General features: G+C 53.3%; 1 protein-coding gene across 1 annotated transcript in view; it reads right to left on the reverse strand.

The window, feature by feature from the left end:
• Positions 1 to 3,808: 3,808 nt before the first annotated feature.
• Positions 3,809 to 19,340, reverse strand: part of LOC132004557 (protoheme IX farnesyltransferase, mitochondrial) — a 130,852-nt gene continuing 115,320 nt past the window's right edge. Inside the window, exons 6-7 of the mRNA XM_059381101.1 lie at positions 18,170 to 18,402; positions 3,809 to 5,690 (exon numbers count right to left, since the gene is read on the reverse strand). Coding sequence (XP_059237084.1) covers positions 5,284 to 5,690; positions 18,170 to 18,402 — 640 coding nt within the window. The 3' untranslated portion in view covers positions 3,809 to 5,283. The remainder of the gene's footprint in view (positions 5,691 to 18,169; positions 18,403 to 19,340) is intronic.

A 19,340-nucleotide genomic window follows, 5' to 3' on the forward strand; every position in this document is an offset into this window, starting at 1 on the left:
ACAAGATGTTTGGCGTGGAGCGGGGTGACCTTCCCTGCTCCTGCCAGTCCCACCTCTGCACTGGGCTTTGCTTTAGTGAGAGGAGTTGATCCCTAAGTGTAGTTTTGGGAGGTCCCCAGCCCACAGGGCCTCTGGATGCCAGCTCCTGAGGAGAGACAGGCTTTCAATGCTGCCCCCCCCGCCATTTTCACCCACCCAATCCGGCTGACCTGCCTTCTTGACCTTGACCTGAGCTTTGCGCCTGTTCTCCTGGCTTGCACTTCTCAGATGGGTCCCCCAAGTTATGAACCGGTATGCTAGCGGAGCCCACGGGTGCTGGGAAGGAGTCCAACCAATGATTTTAGGGGAAAAAGGTAGCAAGACACTAAGTTCTTGCCTAACCTATCTGAAAAAGCCCCCCCCCCCCTGCAAAAAAAGAGGTGGGGGTTGGGGGGGCAGAGAGAGAGAGAAATAATGGCCAAGAGGTCCACTCGACTAAGGTCGCTCTTCTGCTAAGTACTCAAGCCAAGATAGCCCCAAAGAGAGAGGAAGTGGTAAAAATCTATCGCATTCGGAAAACCAAAACTGTGAGAAATAGAAGTGACAGTAACTCATCCTGGGTCAAGTCTGCTGAACACGAAGATGCATTCACCCCAGGTTCGGTCCCAGGGGGTGGGCGCCACTCTCCTCCACCCTCAAGGCCTGGTCCAGGACCCCAGCACAGACAGTCGTCCCTCCTCCAACTCTGGCCACCACTCCCCTCACAGCGGCTCCCTGGAAGCCACCCACACCTTCCTTCTGTCACTGACTGATCGTCAGCCGAGTCAGTGCTGCTTCTAGGTGCCAGGGGACACAGCGGTGAGAAAGATTGCTGCCTTATTGGGGTTCGAGTCTAATGGGGGAAGCAAGGAATGGTCTATAGACCAGTAAATACAACACGCAGGTTGCATATTGATGGGTCCTAAGGGAGACGGATGCAGTGGAACAGTGCTCGGCTAGGTGGTGGTCTCCAGGTAGAGCAGGCAAAGCCCAGAAACACGTAGAAAACCCAAGCCAGTGGGCAGGAGAGGAGGTGAGGGGTGGTCAGAGTCAGGACAGAGGACGTTTTCCAGCCGGTGGACTCTGCGATGCATCGCCGTGATCGGTGACCCAGGCTGGGCCCATCACACAAGCTCGGGGAGGTCAGACGCTGCCAGGTGCCTTGCCTCTTGGATCTTCTGCGATGTGCCTGGCGGGGCCCAGTGACGGTGGGACAGAACCCAAATCAAGAAGTGAGAGCCGGAGCTTCTTTGATCCAGAGTATCTCTTGGTTAGGAAATTGTGCCTCAAGATGCACGGAAACTAATATTTTTGAGTTTCCAACAAAGACTAAGCAAGTGTATTGCACCTGCTTACTTCTAGTGTGTGCAGATGAGCAGATAGAAATGTACCTACAGGGATCCCTGGGTGGCTCAGTTGGTTAAGCCGCTGCCTTCGGTTCAGGTCATGATCCCAGGGTCCTGGGATGGAGTCCCACATGGGACTCCTTGCTCGGCAGGGAGCCTGCTTCTCTCGCTGCCTCTGCCTGCCTCTCTGCCTGCTTGTGTGTACTCTCTCTCTGGCAAATAAATAAAATCTTAAAAAGAAAGAAAGAAAGAAAGAAAGAAACGTATGTACAGTTGACAGCTGATGGGAAAGACCCCAAAGCAGTCTGCCAAGTGTCCACACCAATGGCCGGACCCTATTTATCTTCCTCTAGCCTTAGACGCCCGGTTGGTTGAAACCACTGACTTGACCAGAGGGAGAGAATGTACCCCCGCAGCAGCAGAGCCTTGTGGCTAGAGCCTAGAGGCCCCATGGGCCTCTAATTCCAAAGAAAGAACCAAGGCAACATCCTCATCTCCTTTCAAGTCAAATGAGCTATTCTCTTAGAACGTGAGCATGTCCTTAGAAGGGACCCTTCTGTGGTCAGTTACAGGTATCTGATCACCTTGGGCGTGTCGGGGAGTCGGGGACCCCAGCTCTAGCAGAAACAGAGGAGGCAGCCTCCCGTTACACCAGGGGCAGCAAGCAGGAAAAGCTTTGCTCTGCTCCCAAAAAGGCCTGCCTGGCAGAGAAGTGCTGGGTCCCCGTTGTTTCCCTAGCACAGCAGACCGGAGGGGAGGAGCATGGCGGGGTGAGGGAAACCAGGGAGAACCAGCGGCGGGAGCTTCTAAGCCAAGCACGGCTCTTGACAGTTTTGCCTTTTCCAGAACCAGCAAACGGGGTGCTCAAAGCACATGTGTCGAAAGGTGTTTCTATGGAGCCCATTTTTATGTTTGAAAACACAAAAGCGGGGTCCTGGGAGCAGGGAAGGCATCCCCGGGCAGCTGCAGGCTTCCAGAGACAGAGCCTTTGGTGAAATGTGGTTTTATCCTTAGAACAGATACGGGGGCTTTCTTGAAATAAAGGGAGGCTGGTACAGTTTCCCCAGGGCCAGAAGGAACACTGTGCTAAGAAGCCTGCTTTTAAAAAAGCTAATAATGAAGCAGCTGGTTGCGTCCTTTCCCCCTTTTATTTGTTTGCTGTGTTCTAGGATAACCGGCCTCCCGGTGCAACCCTGTTTCATATCTCCAGGCCCTCCTCCTGCTCCTGTAGCCCCTACCCCGTCAGGGCCCCCAGGGACCTAGTCCTGCACTTGCAGCCGAGTGGCCTGAAGGACCCGGGTAAAAACTGATTAGTCCAGAGATCACGTCCCAGGCTGTGCTCCCGTCCACTAATTCAGGAGCGGGGTGGGAGGTGTTCCCGGGGAGAAGGGTCCTACACTTGGGAAGGACCAGGGGATGCAAACACAGAGACTTTTTTTTTCTTTTTTTAGTTTTACTTAATTTTGGGTCCCCTGAGGCCGTACTGCATGCGTCTAAGTGACATCTGAAGGGAGCTGTCGTGTTGGCAAGACTTCCCACCATTAAAGAACAGGCCTCACCCACCTCGATAATGCTGATGAGCACAAAGTCCTTAGGAAAGGTGGTCAAGGTCAGGTGTGGAGAAACAAGGTGCCCCAGGGCTCCGGGGGAGCAAGCAACATCCTGGGGCCTGGAGGGTGGTGGGGTGGGAGGCGGTCACTGGAGCCTGAAATCCACATTCCACACTGGGACCTACGGGGCAGGGGTTTGGGGAGGTGGAGGAGTCATCTGAGAACAGGGTGTCCGCAGGGAGGTCTGAGGCATGGTGGAAAATCCCCAAGGTGGCTTCACATTGGAGATACCCGGAGAGAAAACTGGGTCTGAGCACTGAAAAGCTGCAACTTCATTTGCCCAACGGGGACGGTATGCAAGTCATTGGTATTTTCCAAGCAGGCGAATGAGAGGCCTAGGAGGCAGAAATCTGTGCTGGTTTGGAAGGAAAGAAGCAACTGGGGGATTCCAAACCGAAGGGAGGGTGAGGGCAGGTCGGTCATGGCTTTTCTTCTTAATAATCATGATGCTTAATAATTATGCTCTTATTCTTTGGAGTATACAAGTATTACAAATCAGGTTTGGGGGTTCCTGAGTGGCTCAGTTGGTTAAGCATCTGACTCTTGGTATCAGCTCAGGTTAGGGTCTTGAGATCGAGCCCCGAGTCAGGATCTGTGTTGGGCAGGAAGTCTGCTGTCTCTCTCCCCTACTTAAAAAACAAACAAACAAACAAACAAACAAAGCAAAACAAAACAAACAACAAAACAAAACAAAAAAAACTAACACCCCCCCTGCCCCCCAGTGTGTTCACTTCTACCGCCTTGACACAGAAATACTGATGTGTTCTAATCATTTGCTGGCTCATAAAAGTGAGTCACCATACAAGGTGATTAAAGAAAGGACCTCACACATGCTTCTGTTTTTACATACCGGTTTATTGCAGCAGGAAAAGAGAATGGAGGCATTTCACAAATCTGAAGGCTGCAACAAGGTGTTGATGTTCTTTGCACACATTCCTATGCCATGTTCCCCACAGTCAAGAACCGGGATACAGCCAAGAGGTAATATTGCAGATAAGTAGAAACAGGGGTCAGATGGTATCTAACGCTTTAGAAATGTCTGAGAACAGGCATATTGCAGGGACCATCTGAATGTTGCTTAAACTCCCCAATATGAATTCCTACAGGGCAGCAGCGCCCCAGGAGACGGAGTAAAGCAAATACCCTGTTAAGCATCAAGACCTTACAGGAAGTGGGATTTGACAGTGGACTAGTGGTGCATGTGAGGGACGGATAGATGGAACCACAGGTGACTGAGGCCACACCTGGCTACAGGTGAACTCACACAACTCCCGGAACTGCACGAATCCCCAAGAGGAGTCCAGCCCAAGCCTCTGGCTCTTGCGGCCATTGGACATATGGGGCTACTTCCTGGATTCAGATGGTACCCGGAGAGAAATGTGGTTTTTCACTAAAGGGACAAGAACATGAGCTCTGTGGCTGGCTGGGCCAGCTCACCTTTTTTCCGGATTTCCCTGCTCTGGTGGACAGCAGAGGCCAGAGGGGGACAGTAAGGGGTCAGAGGCAGACGGACTGCTGGTGGCAATTCTGGCGCACCCTTCCAGAAGGAAACGCTTCAGACACCTCCTGTATTTCAAGCCAACTATAAAGATGCCTTTGATTCCGCTTCGTAATGGGGGTGGGCCCGGGGCTGGCAGTCCTGTCCGAGATCCCCTAGGCAACCGTTTGGAATTCTCCTTTCCGGAGTCGGGCAGCAGCGCACCCTTGGTATTCTGTTATTGTTTGGGGGGATATGCGGTTGGGAATACACGTGAGAAAGCCAGAGTCCGGGCCCCGGGCTCACTCACAGGGAGGGCCGGCGGTGCGCACAGCCTCCCAGGGACGCGGCCCTCCAGACTCCTGAGGACGCAGGACCGCAGACGCAGTCCTAGTGCTCCCTGGGCATCTGGCCACCTCGGCTGGCCAGGTGGGGCGTGTGTGCGTGTGCGCGTGTGTGGCCCGAGAAGGAAGAGGTGCCCTTGTACATCCACAGGAGGAAGAAGAAAAACAACATGGGTGTTGGAGAAAGAAATACATAAAGACCCTTCAAGAGAACAAGATTCTCTTTGTATTCATCACCTGAGCCAACCTATTTATTTGGGGAGCATTTCGGACGTTACTATGGGAAAAAAAAAAAAATCGTTGGGTGATCGCTGAGCACCAAATCTCTGTACGACCTCGTACGAAAACCCAGCAATTTCCCTTCTGGGGCTCCAGAATTACCAAGATGGTCTTGTCTCACCGCAAAGGGTGCAGAAAAGAGTGCGTCTCCCCATCCGCGTTTTTTGCTCCTGTTTTTTTTTTTTTCCCCCCGCGTGCCCTCGGGGGTCTTAACCCCGAGGCTCCCCCGCGGCCCCGCCCGCGCCCGGGGGCCGCTTGCAGGTGAGCAGGAGCAGCAGGAGCAAGGGCAGGTGCCACAGGCTGCAGAAGAACAGCTTCCGGGAGCTCTTCCGGTCCGCGTCGGTGTAGAACCGGAAGCCGAGGTAGGAAATGTACAGGTTGATCGGCAGCGAGACGACGGGGAAGGCCCACGTGGTGACCTGGAGCGCGGGCGCGGCGGCCGACAGTGCGATCAGGGCCAGGCAGTGGCGCAGCGCGACGCGCCGGCACAGGGCCGGGTGCGTGACCGACATCATGCAGTAGCCGCCGCGGGAGTAGTCTTCGCGGAGGCCCCAGCTCAGCGCGTTGAAGTGGGGGAACTGCCACGAGTAGAGGATCCCTCCCAGGAGAAAGGCTCCTGTGCGCGGGTGGACGAGAAGAGGGGTGTGGTCAGAGGGCACAGGGGCAGCGCTCCCCGGCGCCGCAGGCCTTGCCGGCCCCGCCCTGCCACCACCACCTGCCAGTCTGGGTTCTCGCCTCGGCTTGTCTGGAGGCAAGCCCAGGGGAGGGCAAGTGCGCCCTCTCCAAGACCCCCCGGCTTTCTCAGTACGCCCGCTCCTCCCCACCCCAGGACCTGAGCACCCGGGGCTCCCGTCCACGCAGCGCCCACTGCATTGCGGCGACCGGAGAAACCCCTGCACGGGCCCGGGGTGGGGGGTCGAGTGAGGGCTTCAGCTCTCCTGGCCTCCCCCAGCGAGGCGCTTGGGGGAGGCGGAGGGCCACGTCCCAAGCTGGCCCGGCCACCCAGACAAGGACCACCCCCCCCCTCCTCCGGGGGGAGCTGGCTGCTCCCTACTCCCAAGGACGGTACTAGGTACTAAACGCAGCGCCGGGCCCACTCTCGGCATCGCGGCTTTTGTCTGCGTCCTGACTGTTCCACCGTGGACCGCCAGGGCTTCTGGGGCTGGGGTCGGGCACATTGCACAGCGCCTGCACCCCGCGGCAAGCAGGAGGCATTCAGACAGCAGCGTTCAATCAGCGGAGCGGCAGGAAGGGCCACGGTCCCCGAGCAGAACGAGAACTTGTCGGCTTTGCGGGTTTTCACCAGGGATGTATTAGGGTCTGGAGCAGCATCGAGCCCCTCTGTCTGGAGCAGGGCCTCCCCTCGCCCACAAAGGCGAGATGCATGCACCTAGTAAGACTGAGACTTCCATGTAGTTTAGCTCATTTACTCTTGCCTACAGGCTGTTAGGTTTTATGCTCAGGAAGTGAGCCAAGAAGCTCAGAGGATGTTAAATTCTACAAAAAGAGGTTAAGGGAGGGATTCAGAGTGAGTCTGTCTGATGTGGAGACTGGCTCCCCTACCACACTAAGCTGCCTCCCCCAAGTCCTGACTACAGGGCTGCTCATTCCTATGCAGGCAACTCCCTGCCCAGTTACTCAGGCACAGAAGTGTTTGCTGAGCACCTCTCTGCCCAGTTGCTCATGCATGGAAGTGTTTGCTCCCTGCCCATTTACTCACATGGCAGTGTTTGCCGAGCACCTACTACTAAGTGGCAAGCACTACAGGGGATAGGATGGCAAGTACAAATCCACACGTGCCCCTCCTGGGGTGTGGGGGGGTTCACCAGCCAGGAGTTAGATCAAGAGCCACACTAGTGAATCTACCTCACCACGCAACAGCTGTGCAGGAAAAATTTGTGCCACGAGGGCACAGAACACGACCCAGTTGAGGTGGGCAGAGGAGACATCTCTGAGGAAGGGAGATCGGAGCTGAGCTCTGTGGGAGCTGAGCAGAGTGACCTGGTCCCCTGCAGGCTGGCAGACAGAGAGGTCGTCACAAAGGGGCAAGAAGGAGCATGGTGTAGACAGGTATTAAAAGGAGATGAGAACATGTGTTAGGGTTCACAGAGCTGTCTATTGAAAGAAAAAAAAGGCCAGTTGGCCTGTATGATAATTTAAAAAAATGTATCAAAGTCAAAAGAGGGAGCAAGTGTGGCTGGAGGGGCGGTTGTGACGCACCACCCCCAACTTTGCCAAGTACTGGTTTGATCGTAAACGCAACAGAGAGCCATGGAGAGATGGTAACATGTTTAAGTGTGTGTGTGTGCGCGCGTGTGCGCCCGGTGTGCACGCACATAGGGGCCTGCACTTGGCGGGGGCGGGGCGAGGAAAGGGCCGTGGTGTTTCTTGACCAATCTGTGAAAGAACACACTGGAAGGGCCCCGAGCAGGTAGGGGAGCCCTGATCAGGGGCTGAGATGAGAGGTGACAGGAGCTGGTATCAAGGTGGGAACAGCAGGTTGGACCTGAGAGGCCTTCCTTGGGGAGGCCAAGTGACAGGGAGCGAGTGTGAAATAAGGCGGGGAAGGAGAGGGAAGTATCAAGAGGGGCTCCATGGAGAGGCCATTCCTTGAGATGACAAACAGGGGGAGGACCACGCATGTGTGACCTCGAATGTGTTCAGCCTGACACGCCCTTGGGACATCCAGATGGCAACCAAGGAATCGTAAGGAAGGGTCTGAGCTAGGACGTGTGTCTGGAAGCTACTCATACTTGCGTCTACCACTGGGCAAACCCTGGTGTCTCCTCATTGCGTGCTTCTCTGTTTTCTGCTTGAATGCAAATTCCTGAAGGGAATGTTCATTTTCCTTTGCATCCCTGGAGGAGAATATAGAAAGTGCTCGATGCCACTGCAGTAAAGGGTCATCACACGCACAGCGGGAGCCCATGTGCACAAAGGAAGGCTTACTAAAAGCCACCCAAGGTGCCTGTTTTCTAGCACTGATTTGTGAACCACAGGCCTATTAGGATTCTTCTCCTCCCCCTTTCTCCCTTCTCTGCCTGGATCCCTTGCTCCTGACCTCCGAGTGCCTCCTGGGGGACCTGAGAGCTCCCTAACCTGCTGTGTTACCTACCCCGGCCAGCACTGGCCCGCAGAGGCTGCAAATTTGTAAACACGGTCCTATTTCAGGTAACGAGGATCTTTAATGTTCCCTCGTCTGTGGGAACATTCAGAGAAGGGGGGGTTGGGGCGCACTACTGCTAAAACAGAACTCAGCAGGTGACAAGGCAGTTTCAATAATTCAGAATCCAGGCTGGGGCTTCCAAGGTCCTGCAGGGGCCTGTGGCATCCACGCCGAGGAGGATCAGAGGGAAGGAGCCTCTCTTTTCATCTCTGATCTGTATTCCTCCACAGTGTGGGCTGTGCAGCGACAATAGGGGCAGGCTTTCTCGTCACCCCACAGACAGAGTGGTGACTTTTGCTCCTATCATTCGGGCAGACGTGTGCCCATTTCTGAGTTCAGCATGTCAGGCAGCTGGAGCGTATCAAGTAGGGCTCACGTGGGTGCAGACTGCGGAGGCCCGGAGCCGGCTTTCAGATCCTGGGGCCGTGTCTCGTGGGTTCCAGAAGGCCGTCAGTTCCTTTACAGCCTTCCACGATTACCAAATAACCAAGACTCGATGCGCGCATCCCTGTGAGGGCAAGGTTGCTGCCAAGTCCCTCTGATCCCTTTTAAGCCTGTCTATTAATAACCTGATACGTCTATATTTTAGTTCAAGCAAACGTAACCCCAGTCGGCTCAGGGAAGGCCTTCCCAAAGGCAGCACGGGCTTCCTGCCCCAACTTAAGTGGAAAGCTCACCGCTGGGCCACCTCATGGGAGCCATAGGGGTGGCGCAGACACCAGTCCTTATACTCAGGTGGGGAACACTGGGGTCTCACACAGGGGAGCGTGCTCATGGTGGAGGCACGGAGAGCTCTATTTGGGGCCATTCTGAGTTTGGGGTTCTGGCAAGACATCCCAGTTAAATGCCTTGTGGCGGTCCCATGCCAGGCCTTGGGTGGAGGAATTATACACTCACTCCTGCTCACGACCACCTTCCAGTGAGTGACATCACTCTCCTCCTACGGATGAAGAGATTCCTTAACGGGCCTCCACAGAGGTATTCACACATACCAGCCCCTTCTCTTGGAAGGGATGCGGCCCCACGAGGACTCAGACTGGTAACAGTCTGGTAACAGCGGACTGCCGGGTGCCAATTCAAATGCTGATGTTACCGGGCAGAGAAAGGGCTTGATGGAAGGAGAATCTCCATCTGCCATTTATTGGGGGGGGGGGTGTCTCAGGACCTTTAAAAAAAAGTTTGTTTCCATTAGGGACAGTCTCTGTCTTGACAGTGAGTGCCCCTGGGGAACTGGAAAGGACAAAAGGGGAAGGTTGGACTTCTCCTCCGTGTCCTGATGGAAAAGGACCAGGAAAGGGGGCGCTGTTAGATTCTCAGGGCCTTGGGGCACTCTGAGGTCTTGAGCATGAGGTACTGGGAGCAACCGGCCCGCTGTTCGGGACCGGCTTCGTACCCAAAGGGTCTGAACAGATAATGGGCCACAGTGATGACAACCAGGGTGGGGGCGGGAGGAGGGGGCGGACAAGGCTGAGACATGTCCTGCCAAGAGACGGGATGTCAGTGAGGGCTCAGACCAGGGGAGGTCTCCCAGGGGAGGGCAACCGGGGAAGCCAGGGCCCAGTAGCCCTTCTGCTGTTGTATTGAACAGAGCTGGGAAAAAGCCAACTTCATCAGGAAACCAGGCTGGAAAGGGTTAAAATGATCCAGGCCCCAGTGTGGGCTCTTGCTTGCCTTTCTCAAAAGCCCTCTTTTTTGTGTGCCAACTGGAGTATTCTGTTTTGCTCAATCTGCATTTTCGGTTATGCTTCTGCTTAAAATAACATAATTAAAAAAATCATTTTCATAAGAGTAGCATGCTGCCTTCTACGCGAGAGGAAATTGGGTGTGGGTTTGGCTCATGTCACAAATGAAAGAGCTTTAGAAATCACAGCTTAGCCTTAATGGATTGTAATCAGAAAACCACCACCCCCACACGGTTCTACTTGATGGGCCACAACTGCCTGGGCTCCTACAAAAGATGTAAAACAAATTGCTCTCTTCATCAAGATAAGGTGAACCGGAACAGGAAGACTTGGATTAGTCCGGGGGCTGTGGTGGAACCCACCTTCCTTGTGGGGTAAACACAGAGCACTCAGTTCACGGACTCAAAGGCCTGGGCTCAGCCTCACCCCCCCCGCCCCCCCAACCCAGAGCAGTCTGCTGTCCCTGGGACCTGCTATGTGATGAGAGGTGCAGTGTGTGCTCGAGGGCCCTCAGGTGGAGTCTGGCCAGGGAGGCAGACAGCTTAAAACAGGAGGACGGCCTCTGAAGGGTCACCTTGGGTGGAGAGCTTGTGGGGAACCCTGAGGAGGAAGACCCAAGTCAGCCTTAGAGAAGTCAGGGAAGGCTTCCTGGAAGAAGTGATTGGTGAACTGGGATCTAAAGATGGTCTCTGAGTCCCCAGTCTGCTCACACAAACTGTGCCTCTTCTGCTCCTTTTCACTGTGTTTTCTCATTTCCCTCCCCATCGCTGTAGAAGCTGTGCACGTACGTGGTTTAATCATATCCGGAAGACATGTCTGCTTCCGGTCTTTGAGGCAAAGATTTGTCGATCTATGAATACAGGAAATACCAGAAATCTGGGAGATAGACAGGTGTATCTGGGGGGTATGGTTCTCCAGAGGGAAGCAACTTCCTGGGCTCACAATGCCACAATCTCAGCTCAGAGGCGACACCAGAGGATACCCGGGTGTGTCCGTGGCCTGCTTTCTTTTCTTCCATATACAAAAATGGAGACCAGCCCATCTATTGTACTGCGTGTGTGTGCAGAGCTGGAGGGAAGCCACGTCTCATGCCGCCTTGCTCCGATTAGGGGGTCATATTAATATTAGGTGGGGCAAGGCTAACCAATGTCTTCCTAGTGGCCCGTTGCAAATACATGCGTTTTTAAAGCCTCTCAAAACATCTATCAATCATTTTTACATCATTCCAACCGACGGGCCGGGGGAGGGGGGCAGAGATCTCAACCACCGCCACCTCTGCTCAGGTCGGGAAACACTTGGCCATGGCGTTCACCCATCATTTTGTTGGCAAACAAAGCCAAGGCCATTGCAGCCACATGGTTTCCCGAGAGGATGGAGACAAAAATCTTCAAGTTGGAGTTCTGAGTCCCTGTGAGTGCCCTCCCAAATCAAAATTCCTTTTGGAATGGGGTTCAATGGTTTGCTTCCTCTGCCCCTGGTGGGCGCACATTCAACCAACCCCTTCCTGCATCGACCCCAAACCCCATTCACTGTCATTCTCTGCCCACCCATGGCCTTGAAAAAGACAAAGAAACAGCTTTAGTGAACCTTGGTGCTGAGCTGCGGGGGTCTGCCCTCCCCAGTACAACAGGCTCCCTCCAAGTGTGGCCCTTGGTAGCCGGTCTGTTCCCCGACTGGTTGTATTTGTGCTCTCGGGGTACACGGGTATGTAAACTGGGGCATGGCTGGGGGAGCAGAGCCAAACCCAAACTTCATGGTCACAGACTCCAAAGCCTTCCCTTTGAGGGCGAACACAAAGGGGCCTGTGAAACAGGTCAGCTTCCACTGTGCGATAGACTTCCACAGTGCTGGCCATAAAGGAGAGCGGGTGTGGGGCCGGGTGATCAGCTGCGCACTGATAAAAGGCAAGACAGCGGGTCCTCTGAAAACAGGGACCAGAGTGGGCAGTGACAGCTTGCCCTGGAATTCTTTGGAAGTGACTCAGGAATGACGAAGAGGCCCAGGGAGCAGGGGCCCAGGCACTCTCCCTCCCTCACCGTATCACGCACCGCCCACCATCCCTGTGCCCCCAGAGTCACCCGAGGCTTCCATCTGCAGGGAGACCGAGGCAGAGGAGGCACAGAGCTCTGACTCTGGAACAAGTGCCCCCCCCCCCTTATTTCCCTCTAGGGAAGTTTAGTTGGGGGCATCTCGGCAGGTTCTCTAAGAAATCCCAGCGCTCTGCACTCCCGCAGCTCCCATCTGAGGGCATTTCCGTCTCTCTTATCTGAATACTAGTATGTTCCCTGAGGAGCAGTGACTAAACGTGCATCCAGTGCCAGACACCATGTCTACTAGAGGCTGCCCTTCCTAGGCATTATCATTTCCCTCAGGAAGGCAAGGGCCAGGCCCCTAAAAGCTGTGATCAGCTGGTCAGCTCCAGGTGCGCTTTCTGGGGCGGACCAAAGGCGGCCTCCAATTATACCGCTGTCAGTCTTGGGTCTAGCACCATGTTTCTCGGATGTTCTTTCTCAGCCTTTTGTGGGTTTTGTCTGCGAAGAGAATAAGGGCTCTAGTATTGTTTGGTTTGCTAATATTCCCAGGAAGCTCTTCCTTGTCCACCCTGTCTTTAAAAATATCATTTGTCTTAATTAATGCAGCCCTCGGAGGCTAGTTACGGAAAACGAATCTCCCAGAGAATGAACACAGACGCTCACTTTCAAGTTTCATTTCAAACTGAACCGGGGCTCTAAAGGGAATCTTTCAAGGTGCTTGGGTTCAACAGAGGCAGGTACTTAGGAAGGTCTTGATAAATGTTTGTTGAATGAGTGAGTGAATGGAACATTCCCTCTGTTCTATTCTCTTTTCTCATCTTGGAATAGAGGAGGTAAATAGAGTGAAACTGTATTTAACATTTTGTAGTTTACCAGCTGAGGCTAAAAAAACCCTCCTTCTCTTTTTTGTTACTAAAACCATCCATCTGCCAAACGTCACTTGCTGATAAGGGCCCTTGAGTCCTCATTTGTAACTGAATGTGGGCTGACATAATTAATGTTTACCGCACAACAACATCTGAATTACAAACACGACTGTCACCCTCCCTGGTTCCACAAACTTCCAAGACCTGGGATTGGGTCCGATTGGGAGACAATGACCAAAGAGAATCAGAGCCTACTTAAAGCAGTGGGGGCCGTGGGGAGAGAGAGGAAGAGAGAGAGAGAGAGCCCGGGGAGCTTCGGCAAGGAGGAGGGGGAAGTACTTTACCCTGAGGCCTCCAAGATAAACTAAAGTTCCTCCCTGGAGGTAAACACTGTTGAGAAGCCTAATGCCTATGGCTCCAGGCCCCCTCCAAAGCTGGGCTGTCTGCTGCCCTCACGCACTTTATCTGCCAGCGACCCCTTCCCCGGGGCCCCTCAAAGGTCACTTCTCTCACTGTTGTCCTGGCCACACCCGGGGCCAGAAAACGGCCCTCTTGGTTGGCCTTCCTGGTGTGTTTTTTATTTTTATTTTTTGCTTGTAAGCATTTTCACTGTTTTTTGGGAATAGCGGTTCAGCTTAAAAAAGAAAAAAAGAAGGCAAAGTAATTAGGCAGGTGGGAGAAAAGGCCTAACCCTGCGTGCTAGAAGGAAATGGGACCCAGGTACAGTCCCATGATCATGATTACCTTTATGGACCTGCTGGCCACAAACGGGCGTTTCTGAGCTGGGGCCCAGGGTGTGACAACACAGGGTGTCCGGCTGGGGACAAAAACCCCACCCCAGGCTGTTTGTGCAAAGCTAGCTGTTTCCAACTAGAAGAGCATCATATGGGAAAGTGCAGATATGAAGAACTCGCAGTGTGTAGCTTTCCCGGTTTCCATCCGCCCATCTGTTTGGCTCCCTCCCACCCCAATTCCAGCCCCCCTCTCTAGATGCTGGGGTACCTATAGGGCTGAGCAGGTGCTCTTGCTCTGCACCCATGCCCCCAGGGACAGCTAGAACAATGACATGCTTTCTGCGCTATCTGATGAAGAAATAACAAAGTAGTTGTGTGTGGGGGGGCAACCAGAATCCTATGGGATGTCCTTAGGCTTATTTTAGGTTTTCGGTCTCGAATGGAGGATGGGAGGCAGCGTAATCCTTCTCTTCAGTGCTCAGACCCTCTGGAGGTCCTAATTGGCCCTTGCGGCCACCTCAGAAACCACAAAATGATCTAGATGCTGAGAAGGGGGAAAAGTACTTTGGAACATGAACATTTCCTTACTCTGCAAGCTGTCTGCGGCCGTCTGGGATGCAAAGTGTTTTCCAGGGCTATTTATTTTTTTTCATCTTTCTTCTCAACTAGACAGGCCTAGAAGCTGTAGGGTTTCCACCGCCCATATGCCTCAAGCTACACTTTCAAAGGAGACCTGACAGATGCTTCATTAAATACTGGAGGGGCGAAATTTGGCTAGGGAGGGCGGGAGGGTGGAGGCCAGGCCCAGGACAGGTAGAGGCCTGCTAGAGATGGGGCAGGAGGAGGCAGAAGGCACACAGGCTTAGGACCAAGAAGGAGGGCTCAGCGAAGTACTGCTTTCCAACACCAGGGAGACAACCCGCCTACAGTACACTGTTAGATGGTCCCAAACTCCGGGCCCTGCTGCTATCTTGCTTAAACCTGCACTCATTGCTCATCAGTGCCTTTCGCTAAAGGCCTCAGTGCCCAGCACAGAAGCAGGTCCTCCCTGACACCGGCATGAGGAAGCAGGCTGATGAGGTGAGTGGGTGGTCTCCCTGCCTCTTCTCTATCTTCTCCCCTTCCTTTCACTGCCGTTCAGGGGAGGGCTTCAAAGACTTTCTGTTCATACGCATCTCCCGTCGTGATCACTCTTGGGAGGGTCAAAGACAAAATGATTTGGAGATGCCACAGATGGGAAATATTTGGGGCCACTTTTGTCTCAGAAGGGGGCTTCAAGCCGAGAGCCCGACGAGAGCCCTAACCTCTGTGGTGACAGAGATGACCCCGTGAGTGCGTCTCAGACAATACCAGCTGCCCAAATCGTTAGGTATTTCCAAGATACCCTGACAGCTAGAGCTCTCTCTGGCTCTGTCTTTGCAGGCTGGTGGTTCTTAAAGTGGCCCCCGGACCAGGGGCACTGGCATCATCCAGCCGCTTGCTAGAAATGCAAGTTCTCGGGCTCCGGGAATCTGGGTTTTAGCAAGCCTGCCCGGTGATTCTGAGGTGTCCTCCCATTTGAGAACCACTGCTTTAGAATCGGGGGAGATGATGCCCTAGTGTTTAAAGCATGAATTCCCAGGGAAGATGGAACACACAGGTCCCATCAGGGCATCCGTGTGTCCTTCTCGGCAGAACCGACCCGGGAACTTTCCGCAAGGAGGGAAGCGCCCACCCTCTGTGCCATCAGTGCGGCAGCTCCTGGCCATGTGTGGCTGTGAGCAGCTAAAAGACAGCTCCTGGACTGAAGAACTCAGTGGTTAAGTTTACTGAGTTTACACTGAAATTTAAATAGCCACATGTGGCGAGGGGGTGTCCTAATGGATGGTACAGTTCTAGAAAGTGACCAAACATACGTATATGTAATCTTATTCAACCCAGTGTCTAAAAATCCCAGCGATATCAATGTTGAAACTATACTCCCTCAGATTCTACCTTATTCCTCTGGATCAATTCCTCCTTTATAGGCTCTGGCACATAGCTGAGGTTCCGAAAATATTTGGCAACTGACCTGGGATTAACCTAGTTCTGTCAGCTGTAAAATGGAAGGTATTTATTCACTGGCTGATTGATTGATTCATTCATTCAACTTTAATCAAAGATTTGCTGCTTATCTCAAGTTAGCTCTAGCAAATTAATGTTTTGAACTTTTTTTTTTTTTTTTGAAGCAGTTTAAAGCATTATGTAAAGTAACACTCTGTAAATCTGACAAGACTTCAGGTGTAGGACTGGACCCGGGGGGTGAGTTAGAATTTGGGGGGGTAGGGGGCAGTAAACCAAGCTGTACTTGGGTGCCCTGCCATGAGGCTCTAGGATTTGACTCTGTGGGAACACCAATCTGTTTCAGACGGCTCTGCCTGATGTCAGGGTGAGTTCAGGTAGGTGATGGGGGTCTCATTTTTCAAGATAAACATGCACTTTTACCCTGCAACCTAACTCTGGCCCTCAGCTGTCCCTCACTAAGGAATTTGTATACAAACGACTGCATTTGGAGTACAGAAAGATCATATCCCCAATTTAAAAAAGAATTTTATTTTAAATATGACTGTTAGCAGTTTAGCCAAATCCACACTGTCCCTGAACACTAAGGACACCTGCCTGAATGTGTACTCCTAAGCAGGAAGACGTCTGCAAAGTTTTCTTTCTCTAGCCTCTGGGGATGCATTCTAGCCAACATGTGCTGAGGCTCAAAATCCTGCCCGAGGGACTGGCCTGGGAAGACAACAAAGGCTTCGAACACTCAGCAAGAATCTAGGTGACCGATGGAGGTGACCAAGTTCTGTGTGGCCGTGGACCAGACTGCTGCCACCTATCTCCAGTGACACTGGCCCCCAGGGCTGTCATACTTGGCCCCAGCCGTGAATCTGTCTGGGGGTTCTCAGAGAGATAAGGTTGTTTTGGGGGCCTAGTTCCTTTAGGCTGGGTTTGAGGAGCCTGGTTAAGGTTCCGGCAGTCATGGCAAGGTGTGGGGCAGTGTCCGTCACATAGGCAGGTGACTTGGGGCACCACATCACTGCAAATGGGGGTCACTTTCAGGGGCTCTACCTCGGATGTCTGGGCAATCACTAGAGAGTTCTGGAGAGGTACAGGAGGGGAGATAGACATCTGGGTTCAGACTGGGGCTCCAGGCAGAACTAGGAGGAGGAATCCAACCAGAAATTTGGCAGTAGGCAGGCGTGCTCTTGAATAATAAATTGCAAACGAGGGGGGAAACTTGGACACCATCTAGTCTAGGGATATCAGACCCATGCTTCCCATGCTTTCCACCCTCGCCCAAGACAGCCATCACTAAGGACCAGCAGTCTTTCCCACCAAGCCTCCTAACAGTTACAAACTGCTCAAAGTCTGCAAATCAATAAAATCTCATGACCTTTCTCGATCTGTATCAATCTACTGTACAAACAAAGAATACTTAATAATTACTCACTTAATCCTCATGGCAACTCCATGAGAAGGGACCACGTGGGAGAGGAGGAGACAGTAGCATAAAGAAGTCTAGAACGTTCCAAAACGTGCATGGCTAATGAGAAGTGGAGCTGGGCTCCGAACTTGGGCACCCCTGCTCCAGAGATCACTGGCCCGACCCCACTGTGCTGCCTCGGCTCCCACATGGATGAGATTCTGGCTTGGGGTTTTATCACGGAGTGAATGAGCATGTCCGTTCTAGAATAATTTATTTGTAGATTCGTGAAACCCCAACATTTACACGATATTAAAACCATTCTAAGAGACGATCATGCTAAAGGTGTAATCGCCTTTGTAAGCTTGCCAAGTCACAGTGTAAAGGCTTTTATGAAAAGCTTCAGAAATGTGGCTCACGGGGCAATGGTTTATGGTCAACTGCCTTTTGATCTCTCATGTGAAAAATATGTACTTACATATATTGCAGGAAACCTCACCACTTCCTTCCTAAGTGTTGGTCAAAAACACTAATTACCTGGCTAATTAGACTGTGAGGCTTCCCTTACACATGGTAAAAATGAGCTATTCACCCCACAAATTTCATGGTGACATGCCACCAAAAAGTAGATGTGTTTCAATGGTTTTACTGTAGACCCCATGAACAATTTAAACAAATCATATAAAAATAAATTTAGAAACTAATGAAAATAGGGCTGCTCCTTCGCCAGGGGGTGGGAGGGAATATCCTGGCTGTGTGGGAGTGGAGAGAGGAGGCAGGGAGCGGCCCGCGGGGGGAGCATCTGCTTGGAGAGCAAAGCTAGAGGCCGGGTCCCCACAATGTGGGACACCCCAAAGGACTCATCAGCCCCAAGTGGATCCGTGACTTTTAGGGACGTGCTTTTCATTCCACCTGTGCAGTCACTGCTTCTCCCTCAGTCTCCCCCCTAGACGTTCCCTGCCCCGGAAAGCACAGGCTGGCCTGAAAGCCAGACGAGGCCTCCCTTCCGCTCTGCATCGCCAGTATTTCAGACCGCCGCATCCGCCCGCTTGCCGAGAGAACAGGGACTGCCGGCGATGGACCAGCACAGACTCGGGTTTAGGGTAGGCGTGGCCTCCGCACCCCGGCGGGGGGCCAGCGGGCAGAAGGGGACCCGTCAGACGCCAGACACTCACCTGCGTCCAGGCTGCCGGTAGCCGCGGTCCAGCCCATGACAGGCGGCACGGCCCCGACCACGGCGCCCACCCAGGTGTTGGCGATGCTGATCCTCTTCAGCGGGGTGTAGCAGCAAGTGTACAGAAAAATGTTGAAGGCCCCCAAGGCTCCCGTGAGGGGGTTCACCCCCCAGGTCAGGAGGGCGATCCCCGGGACGGCGCAGCAAGTGGCGAAGGTCACAGCGAGCAGCGGGCTGAAAAAGAGCGGCAGACACAGACCCATCACTGTCCAGCCTGGCTAAGCACGTGGCGCACGCGCGCGGCCCGAGCTGTAGGAGCGGCCCATGCACCTGTCCTGCGGCTGACCCAGAGGCGAGCGGGCTGCCTTCCTCCAGGGAATGCGGCACCGGCTCTGCCACACCTAAAATCAGGAGGGTTCTGGCCGCTCCTCTGACACCTGCCAGCTGGGAAGGAAGGGCCCGGGGTTCGCACATGTGCTGAGCCCCTTCCTGGCTGTGGGATGCTGGGCGGCACCTGCTCATCTGTGCGGCAGACACGGTGGACTGCTCCTCCCCGCAGACCAGGGCTTGCTTGACACAGGGTTCTGTTTTTGTTTTTGAGGTTTTATTTATTTATTTGAGAGAGAGAGTGAGCAAGAGAGAGCACAAGCCAGGGGAGGGGCAGAGGGAGAGGGAGAAGGAGGCTCCTGCTGATCAGGGAGCCCCACGTGGGACTTGATTCCCAGGCCCTGGGATCAGATGCTTAACCTACTGAGCCACCCACGTGCTCCACACGGTTCCCGTTTTACAGTTAGTGTGGGGGACGTGGCAGCCACAGATAAACCACCCGCACCACAATACTGTACCATTTGGCAGAAACGAGTGTCTTAGTTCTGGAAGCCCTTCTGCCCCCGTGTATTTATACTTTATTTAAAAACATGGGGCACCTGGGTGGCTCAGTGGGTTAAAGCCTCTGCCTTCACTCAGGTCATGATCAGGGTCCTGGGATTGAGGCCCGAATCAGGCTCTCTGCTCAGCAGGGAGTCTACTTCCCTTCCTCTCTCTGCCTGCCTGTCTGCCTGCCTCTCTGCCTGCTTGTGATCTCATGCTCTCTCTCTGTCAAATAAATAAATAAATCTTAAAAAAAAAAATCACCCAATTAGCGGTAATGGATAACGACCGTGTGTCTGGGT

This window comes from Mustela nigripes, chromosome 16 (genome assembly GCF_022355385.1).
Source record: "Mustela nigripes isolate SB6536 chromosome 16, MUSNIG.SB6536, whole genome shotgun sequence".
NCBI lineage: Eukaryota > Metazoa > Chordata > Mammalia > Carnivora > Mustelidae > Mustela > Mustela nigripes.